A 10616-nucleotide genomic window follows, 5' to 3' on the forward strand; every position below is an offset into this window, starting at 1 on the left:
CATCATTATCACACTACTAGAGGCCCGAGGCATGAAAATTTGTGCAAGAGTAGGCCGCCCTTCCCCCTTGCTGCCGGCACCGGCTTCCCTCTGGGACCCAGGCTGCTTCCCTCCGGCCCCGGCTTCGTCAGGAAGGACGTCCGGAAGATGTCCGGTCTGATGAGCATATTACCCTTTTATTGTTATAGAAGATTCATTTGGTAGCCCTTCAGCACTATGGCTGAATGATTTTTGCTCTTCTGAATTCTCTTATATAGCCTACTTTCTGGAATATTTACATCTTATTAAAAAGAAATATAAGGTCAGAAGACCATCAAATTCTTGGCATTTTTATTTGAAACTGAAGCTCTTTACCTACAGAACTCCAAGTAGTAGAAAATTATTTGAAATTTGCTCAAATTTGCCAAAGTGACCATTTTCCCAGGGCAGTATTTGGTGTAGCCAGCCATTTGGTAGCTATATGGCTCTGATTGTTGGCTCCCCCTGAGCAGTGCATAGTAGACTTGATGGATTGTGTGAGATGACCTAATTTACAGAATCACTTATGGGTGGTGGTTTGTTTTATGTGTTGTTGTTTTTTAATATATATCATTGATTTCTGAGAGGAAGGGCGAAGGAGAGAGAGATAGAAACATCAATGATAAGAGAGAATCATCAACCCTGCACTTCCCCTACTGGGGATTGAGCCTGCAACCCAGGGATGTGCCCTCACCAGGAATGGAACCTTGATCTCCTGCTTCATAGGTGGACACTCAACCACTGAGCCACACCGGCCAGGCTGGGTGGTGGTTTTTTTAAATTCTAAGATAAGAAAAAGGACATTTGTCCCGGTCTGGTTGCTCAGTGGTTAGAGCATAGGTTTAATCAGGGTGCATGTGGGAGGCAACCAATTAATGTGTGTCTCTCATATCAATGTTTCTTTCTCTCTCCCTCCCACTCTGTAAAAAGTGATAGAAAACATATTTTCCAGTGAGGATTAACAACAAAAGAAAAAGGACATTTTGACTTTTTATTAAGTTTTCTGTTTTGTTCCAGGAGGGTTCCATGTTTCATCAAAGCTAAGATGCCATCAATTATGAGATGTATCTCAATTTCTTAACTGTTACAATTTACAATGTCTTTAAAAGCTCTACAAGTAATAGCAGTGGCTCTTGGAAAAACTATTAATTCACTTTCAGTTTTCTGTCTAGTGTCCTTTACATATTTAGTTTCTTGAGAAGGGGAAAAACATTACTGAATTTCCACTAACTTCTTATTTTTCCCTACCAGTTGCTTTTCGACTATATGATTTGGATAAAGATGACAAAATCTCCCGAGATGAGCTGTTACAGGTATGTGGAGAGCTCCCATGCACATGGAGAGTTTGTATTTGGGCCCTGCCTGCTTATTCATGTGGGCAGGAATTATACTTTCCTTCAGGAAGCATTTACTTAACACCTGCTGTGTGCAGTTCTATCCTACATATAAGGAAGAGCACATAATTTGGGGAAACTTGAAATGGCTCATTGATTTCTCAAAGACAAATGTCTCTATTTAAAAGGTAACTCAGTTTGCCCTGGCCACTGTTGCTCAGTGTTTGGAGCGTAAGCCCCACACCTAAGATTCTCGGGTTCCATTCCCTGTCAAAGGCCTGCACCTGGGTGGCAGGTTCGATCCCTGGCCCCAATCAATGTGTCTCTCTCATATTGATGTTCTCTATTTCTCTCTCTCTCTCCCTCCCTGTCCTTTCCCCCTCCTTCCCTTTCTCCCTCCCTCCTTTCTCTAAAAATCAATGAAAAAAAATATTCTTGGATGAGGATTAATCAACTTCCCCCCACCCCCCACCCCCCAAAAAAGGGTAAACTAAATGTCTTTTAGGTGCTGACTGGCAGAACTAAAATATGTGAGATGAATTAGATTAAAATGTTCTGTTAGTGTCCAGTCAGTTTATTGGCAGCTGGGTAATTCTGATGACACTTGGATAATTACCGCTATTTCATCTGTCCTTGACATAAGAGTCAAGGACCTGCTGCTAGGTTGGTTACACCAAGCTGATTGCTCATTGTCCTTTGTTGCTCCCCTGTCCTCTACCAGCAGTGACTGGCATTTCATCCTATTAGTCATTGCCCTTCTATTCTTCCTCTCCCCCTTCCTCGAAATATGAGTTTAGAAGGAGAGAAAATTCTTCCCTTTTGTATTTTTATTTATAAGCCTGGAGGGCGCTAGGAGGATAACACATTCAGGACTTTCTGTGGGGAAATATCTCTGTTTGAAGAGACACCTAAAAAGGAAAGTGGTTTTCATTCAAACCAAAGTAAATCTGAATTTATTCAGTGTTTTGAGAACTCTCTAAATTAAGATTACTCAGGCTAGATTAAACCAACTCAAGATATTCCTACATTTCTATGTCTGAACAAAAACTGAAACGGTCTACCTTTCAGGAGGGTTGATTTCTTTTCTATTATTAGGATTAAAAAAGCCTGAGGCAGGGAGTGGGGAGGAGATCATGTGGCCAGGGTGCCAGTCAGTGCCCTTAGAATATTCGTTAGGCCTGAAATGCCTTTAAGATATATATGCTCATGGACTGTTGAGGTGAACTAGTTTTATCCTACCAAGAAGAGGATATAAACATTTTACCAAAATGAGGAGAAAAAATTTACCTTTCTAGACACTGCTATTTCTAAAATATTTGGTGGCATGCAGTTCGTAACTACTCAGTGGATCTTAAAAAGTCTGTGGTCAGTTTATCCTAAGGAAAGGAAGAGTGGTCATGGTTTCCTGATATGATGTTTTTAAAATATATCTTTTATTGATTTCAGAGAGGGAGGGAGAGATAGAAACTTCAATGATGAGAGAGAATCATTGATTAGCTGCCTTCTGCATGACCCCCACTAGGGAGGGAGCCTGCAACACAGGCATTTGTCCTGACCCGGAATCGAACTGTGACCTCCTATTTCATAGGTCAACATTCAACCACTGAGCCATGCCAGCTGGGCCTGGTATGATCTTTTTAAAAGTCCTGGTTTAACTTTTGGGAGATGGAAAAATTCATTATTTTTATTGTGATGATGGTTTTATAGGTATGTACATATGTCAAAAAGCTTATCATAGTGTATAGTTTATTATATATCAGTTACACTTCAATAAAGGTAGTTGCTGTAATCATTTTATGAGGTTGGCATACCTTTGATGTGGAATCTTTGTAAACTGTATAAGAAAAGAAAATTAGTCATTCTCTTTCATTCACATAGATATAAAAGTCCTAAACAAAATATTAACACACTGAATACATAAGTATAATATATATATATATATTATAACCAATGTGGGTTTATACCAGGTGTTCAAAGTTCTTTTAAAATGAGGAAATTAGTCAATGTATTTTGCCATGTTAACAGATTAAAAAATAAAAACAATGATCTTTTCCATAGAAAAAAAATGTTATAAAATTCATCATTCATTCATAATTTTTAAAAGAAGTCTTAGAAAAACAGAGATAAAGAGAGAGCTTTCCTTAACTGGTAAAGGGTATATACAAAAAAAACCTCACCAGACATTAAAAATAGTAATAATGAAAGTCCCATTTGCTAATAAACTTCTGACTGGACCTGTAAGTGATACTGTGGAGAGTGGAAAGCACACTGGCTCGGAATGGAGACCTGGTGGACAGCTCAGGGCCTGTATCAAGCCACTTTGAGACCCTCATGTCCTTATTAAGGGACTGGGTGAATGAATTTTTTTTTTAATATATTTTATTGATTTTTTTACAGAGAGAAAGAGAGGAATAGAGAGTTAGAAACACTGATGAGAAAGAAACATCAATTCAGCTGCCTCCTGCACATTCCCTACTGAGGATGTGCCCGCAACCAAGGTATATGCCCTTGACCGAAATCAAACCTGGGACCCTTCAGTCCCCAGGCCGACGCTCTATCCACTGAGCCAAACCAGTTAGGGCTTGGGTGAATGAGTTTTAAGACACCACCACTCTTATCCCCACCCTTATGCACCCACAGCACACATGCACAATTCAGTTTTATAATTCTAAAAATAAAACACATTCGAGAATAATTGGGCTGAGATCTGATCTGTTAGAGAGGTTTGAGGATAGATTGATTTGTGTATTCGGCCATACACAATCAGGAAAGATGGCAAATGGCTTGGCTACTTTTTATTTTTGCTAGCATTGCTTCTTTTTATGATTCCTTCAATTTGTGTATATTTGTTGCCAAAATGTACAACTTCCAATTTTCTACAATTGATTTGCTGGGGGAGGAAGGGGATGACTAGTGTTGATGCAAATCATTATTTTAACTCTTCAGAGAAACTGTAATTTACTTTTTTTTTTTTAAATATATTTTATTGATTTTTTACAGAGAGGAAGGGAGAGGGATAGAGAGGTAGAAACATCAATGATAGAGAAACATTGATCAGCTGCCTCTCCCCGCACACCCCCTACTGGAGATGTGCCTGCAACCAAGGTACATGCCTTTGACCGGAATCGAACCTGGGACCCTTCAGTCCCCAGGCTGATGCTCTATCCAGTGAGCCAAACCAGCTAGAGCTGTAATTTACTTTTTAAAATCATTTCATGAGATAGGAGAAGGTTGTAAAGGAGTGGGGGAAAGGAAGACCTGTGAACAGCTGGATTAGAAGGCATTTCTTTCCTGTGGAAAAGCTGTGCTCTTTTGAAGACAGAGGTGGCTGACTACAGTGATGTGAGGCATCACAAAGCATCTTTTCCCCCATTTCATACTAAGGTTCATATGATTAAAGTTGTTTATTTTGCTTAAGGTAGCAATTTTCAAAGGATATTCACATCTAAAAATGTTAGCAGAATTGGAAGGGGGTGGATTTTTTTTTGCTTGAGACATTTTGTGAAACAGTGTTAAATTCACGTTACTGCACTTCTCATAGCACTTAGAATGTTATTTTTCTAAAAGGGGGGATTTAGGCTAAGCCAGCATGGCTCAGTGGTTGAGTGTCGACCTATGAACCAGGAGATCATGGTTCAATATGCCTGGGTTGCGGCACAATTCCCTTTCCCAGTGTGGGGCATGCAGGAGGCAGCAATCAATGATTCTCTCCCATCATTGATCTTTCTCTTTCTCTCTCTCTCTCTCTCTCTCTCTCTCTCTCTCTCTCTCTCTCTCTCTCTCTCTCTCTCTCTCCTCTCTCCTCTCTCTCTCTCCTGTCTCTCTCTGCCCCCTTCCTCTCTGAAATCAATTTTTAAAAAAATAGTTTTTAGCCCTAACTGGTTTGGCTCAGTGGTAGAGCATCGGCCTGCAGACTGAAGGGTCCCAGGTTTGATTCCGGTCAAGGGCATGTACCTTGGTTGCGGGCACATCCCCAGTAGGAGGTGTGCAGGAGGCAGCTGATCAATGTTTCTCTCCCATCGATGTTTCTAACTCTCTATCCCTCTCCCTTCTTCTCTGTTAAAAATCAATAAAATAGATTTTAAAAAAAGAAAAAGGAGAAGAGGGTTGGGGTGGTTTTATCCTTAATCTTGGTAAAGTGTCCCCCTGACCCCAAGTCTCCTGTAAGCCTGGCTCTTGGTCCTGCAGGTGCTACGCATGATGGTCGGAGTGAATATCTCAGATGAACAGCTAGGCAGCATCGCAGACAGGACCATCCAGGAGGCTGATCAAGATGGGGACAGTGCTATATCTTTCACAGAATTTGTTAAGGTCAGTCAGTCATCTTATGGTTTGAAAACTTAAATCCTGCACAGGAGGGAGGGAGAAAAACATTGAGATAAGAGCATGGGACAGTATCTCCTGTTGTGACCTTCATAACTGTAACTGTTTCTCTCTCCCTCCCCCGCCCCCCCAGGTTTTGGAGAAAGTGGACGTAGAACAGAAAATGAGCATCCGATTTCTTCACTAAAGGACTGAGACTACTAAACTGTTCCTTGCTTTCTAGTATTTAAGAACTGGAACTTGGGAGTCCTCCTGTCCACCAGCCCCACCTCCACCCCATCATTCGTCTTCTCCCAAAGTACTACTGCTGTTGCATGACAACCCCCAATGTGTCTGCCAACATAAACCTGCCTTTGGTATATAAACAGGGCATTACAGAATGGTACACCTGGTCTATATTTGTTCCATATCATTTGCCGATTATCTCCATTTCTCAATATTCTCCCCACTCCCCTTCGGCTGCTGAATGCCACATGTGCATCTCGTCTGACAGAGAAGGAATCATGTCAAGAACCAGCCAGCATAGCTCTTTCATTGGGTAGACTATAGCCACGCTGTCTTCCCTCCCTCAAGGCTTTGGCATGCTCCTCGATCTTTTTTTATATGTCATTTGCTTTCTACTTCTTTTTTACCCAACACATCATTAATCTTTCAGTCTCCCCACTTTTTATTAAGTTTCAATTTCTTCTACTTAGCATCCCAAGCTATGCCTGTTCAGTGTATTTCTGACTTGGCAGGATAGTTCAGTGGTCTGGCTGTTTTGAACTACCTTTACTCTTAAATAGGTCTCTGGGATGTTGCCTCTCTAGGAGCTTTTCAATACTGAGCACTTCTCCCAGAAGAATGTGATCGCCTCTTGGTCCCCTGTACTCTGCTTTGTCATCAAAGGGCTGTGAATTAGAGATGTTCTTCTTGAAAGGTGGTGCTGTGGTGAGAGTTGTAGAGCAAAGTCTTTCAGGTGACTTGCCCAGGTCACTCTACCTCTGGCCTCTGATTCTCAACATGGATATCTATGTAGCTACTCTTGTGAGTACAGTGTTGACTTTCAGAAAACAGCCGTATGCTGGCAGGTTTGCTTAGTTTTGGGACACTGTCACCACCAGAATGGCTGCTCTGACAATATGCTTGGGGACTTTCCCATGGCTTTTTGAGCAAGGAGGCTGGCACCCTAAAAGCCTCATGTAGCCCCACTTCTGCAGCATGGTTTATGCGTCAATGTTATGTGCTCTGAAATGTTTTCACTTCACACTGCCAAATAGAAAGGTTAGTGTTACAGAAGTGCCTACTTATTCCCATCCAAGATATTTAAAATTTGTCCTCAGTGTCTTGAAGTTTTGCACAAAATTCTCTATGAATTTTACACTTGGCAAATGTTAATGCTGGAAGCCATAGTCAGCTCCTAATATAGGTCCAAAGCTTTGAGTGTATTGTATCATTTATTTACCAGCTCCTCTCTTAGACCATTGCTAATCCTTTAGAAACAAGGGGTCTGGCACTGGTGGCAAACCTGAGGTGGTATTACAGCCCTTTGCACAAGCCAGAACAACTTTTCTGCCTAAGTCAACTTAGTATAGACCTCTTTGAATCAGCCTGTTATCATCCTAACATCTCTCTTAACAGTCTGCTCATCCTTATAACTGCCCTTGGCTGATTTTGTCTGACTCATTGCATGCTTGCTTGTTTCCTTGCTTTGGAAGGCTATCCAAGATGGATACATAATACTTTAGGAAGGAAATGGCTTTAAAAATAAATGCAAAGACATTGGGCAGAGTGGGGAACAGGAGTGTCCAGGCTACACAACTCAAGGATAAATGACTGAGAAATTCTGGGTGAAGTGTCAGTCTGACTTTGTGATCAAGTGATGTAGTTATGGGAATCATATAAAAGGGAAGGACAGACACTGATCTGTTACAGAGGTACTTCAAAGGCTCCTTGACTTGCATATTTAAAGTTCTAAGATTATGGCTTTTTCCTCCTTTTGGCTGTATAGCAAACTGTTTTCATCCACAGCTGTGCCTTACTGTTCCATTGAAACTGTATTCTCCGATCCATCAATAATAAATTCTTGTAGTTAAAACAATATAACTTGGTTGATTTTGCTCATGTGTTTTACAAGAATTGTATGTAAGTAAACCACCTTCTTCAAGTTTGAAATCACAGTGTTTCCCTTAGGTTTGTCTGTGCTATTAAATGCAGGTCTATTCAGTGTCTGCCTGGTGGGGGCATTCATCTAGGGACCAGCACTGTGTGCCTCTGAGCACAGCGTTGTCAGCCTTTTACCACTTCAAGGAAGATTCACTTTCTGTTCTTGACTCCTGGCTCCTTAAATGTAGAAAAGACCTAATAATGGGGTATCTATCTATTGCTTGTTATTAAGATGTCTACCCCCCCTAATTCATGTGCAACCTCAGTGACATATTGCACCCAGCTATTATTAAATGGCTTTTCACATCTCCAAACTTTAGTGACTTAGTCTGTGCAGGGTATGAGCATCTCTTCTTATTTTAAGGTTTAGTGGCATGCCACAAGACTCAACGCAGTAATAGCTGGAATCATTGGTCATATAAATTCTAACATGATAATCCTCCTTTTGCTATCCCTCTGCCTCAAAATCCATTCAAAATTACATGCATGATGTTTCATCTTTGCTTCACTTTGAGTCTAATTTTAGGGTTTAGGAAAACAAAAAATGAATGGGGTGACCATATAGGCAATTTTGGAAGAACCTTAATGTTACTGACCATGTCTGTTGGTATAACAATCTGTGACTAAAATAAAACAATACTGCAAAAAAAAAATTATAAAATCATTCGAACATTAAGTACAGTTTGAGAAGAATCTCTTTAACCAACTTTATTTCCCTTGCTCCCTTCTGTTCTACCTATTTATGTATTTGAACATAAATGTAACATACCACAAGATTATACTGGCTTTAAAAATTGGCATTGTATAAAGATGAAGAGGCCCAGCCGGCGTGGCTCAGTGGTTGAGCGTCGACCTATGAAAAGGAGGTCACGGTTCAATTCCTGGTCAGGGCATATGCTCAGGTTGTGGGCTAGATCCCCAGTGTGGGGTGTGCGGGAGGCAGCCAATCAATGATTCTCTCTCATCATTGATGTTTTTTCACTCTCCCTTCCTCTCTGAAATCAATAAAAATATATAAAAAATAAAATATTGTTTAACGATGAAGGGATTAAGTAGGGGGACACAAACTCATAGACAACAGTATGGTTATTACCAAAGGGAAAGGCGGTGGGGCAGGTAAAAAAGGGCAAAGGGATAAAAGGTGATGGAAGGAAACCTGACTTGGGGTGGTGAACACACAATTTACAGATGGTATATTATGGAATTGTACCCCTGAAACCTATATAATTTTATTAACCAGTAAACTTAATTTTTTAAAAAAACCAAAAAATTGAAAACATTATATTTCCCCATGTTATCTGTTCTTTCTAGTTTATATTAATGGTTGCATTATATTTTACCAACTAATGTAATATTTATTTAACCATTAATTTTCAAAATAATTTTAAAAATAATTTTAATTGTATAAATGATACAATGATGCCTTTCTGCATATAACTTTTTCTTTTTTTAAATATTTTTATTGGTTTCAGAGAGAAAGGGAGAGGGAGAAAGACAGAAACATCAATGATGAGAAAGAATCATTGATTGGCTGCCCTCTGGCACAACCCCACTGGGGATCGAGCCTGCAACCCAGGCATGTGCCCTTGACCGAAATCGAACCTGGGGCCCTTCAGTCTGCAGGCCAACAGTCTATCCACTGAGCCAAACCAGCTAGGGCTCTTTTTCTTTTTAAATATGTTTTTTATTGATTTCAGAGAAGAAGACAAAGAGAAACATCAATGATGAGAATCATGAGTCAGCTGGCTCCTGCATGCCCCCTACTGGGGATCAAACCTGTCACTGGGACATGTGCCCTGACCAGGAATTGTACCATGACTTTCTGGTTCATGGGTCAATGCTCAACCACTGAGCCACATCTTACAGCTTTAATAGGTTCCAAAATAAATGAATGCCACAAGCTATCAAATTACTCTGTATTACCTTTAGAATGTCCTTTTTAGAATATCCTGTATAGTCACCTGTCTTCAAATTGACTTTACAATCATATCAAGTTTTATTTTTTTAATGTATTTTATTGATTTTTTTTACAGAGAGGAAGGGAGGGATAGAGAGTTAGAAACATCGATGAGAGAGAAACATCGATCAGCTGCCTCCTGCATACCTGCTACTGGGGATGTGTCTGCAACCAAGGTACATGCCCTTGACCGGAATCGAACCTGGGACCTTTCAATCCCCAGGCCGATGCTCTATCCACTGAGCCTAACTGGTTAGGGCAGTGATGGTGAACCTTTTGAGCTTGGCGTGTCAGCATTTTGAAAAACCCTAACTTAACTCTGGTGCCGTGTCACATATAGAAATTTTTTGATATTGCAACCATAGTAAAACAAAGATGTATATTTTTGATATTTATTTTATATATTTAAATGCCATTTAACAAAGAAAAGTCAACCAAAAAATGAGTTCGCGTGTCACCTCTGACACGCGTGTCATGGGTTTGCCATCACTGGGTTAGGGCAATATCAAGTTTTATATTTAAAACACTATTAGAATAGTTTGTGCTGATTGGGATTTAGAGAAAGTATTTACTGCAGAGATGCCTCAGAGAGAACTATCTTTACTAACTGGATTTCTTATGCTAAAAACTAGATATGTATCCTGTTCCTCAAACACTGAGAGCAGAATTGCTTGGAAAGAAATCATTACTAATGGACTGATACCCTCTAAATTCAGAGTACTTTAGCTGAGCTTTGAATCAACCAGCGATTCATACTACAGATGGCTGGTATGTGCCCCTATATGTGTTTAACATCTAGTAGAAACAATAATTTAGAGATTTTACTCTTCCCTCTACAT

The 10616-nt window shown here is 40.2% G+C and overlaps 1 protein-coding gene across 1 annotated transcript in view; it reads left to right on the forward strand.

Moving 5' to 3' along the window:
* Positions 1-7757, forward strand: part of CHP1 (calcineurin like EF-hand protein 1) — a 47601-nt gene extending 39844 nt beyond the window's left edge. Inside the window, exons 5-7 of the mRNA XM_036297804.1 lie at positions 1270-1331; positions 5541-5663; positions 5809-7757. Of these exons, the coding sequence (XP_036153697.1) occupies positions 1270-1331; positions 5541-5663; positions 5809-5862 (239 nt within the window). The 3' untranslated portion in view covers positions 5863-7757. The remainder of the gene's footprint in view (positions 1-1269; positions 1332-5540; positions 5664-5808) is intronic.
* Positions 7758-10616: the final 2859 nt, after the last annotated feature.

Source organism: Myotis myotis, unplaced genomic scaffold (genome assembly GCF_014108235.1).
Source record: "Myotis myotis isolate mMyoMyo1 unplaced genomic scaffold, mMyoMyo1.p scaffold_m19_p_1, whole genome shotgun sequence".
In the NCBI taxonomy this organism is placed as follows: Eukaryota; Metazoa; Chordata; class Mammalia; order Chiroptera; family Vespertilionidae; genus Myotis; species Myotis myotis.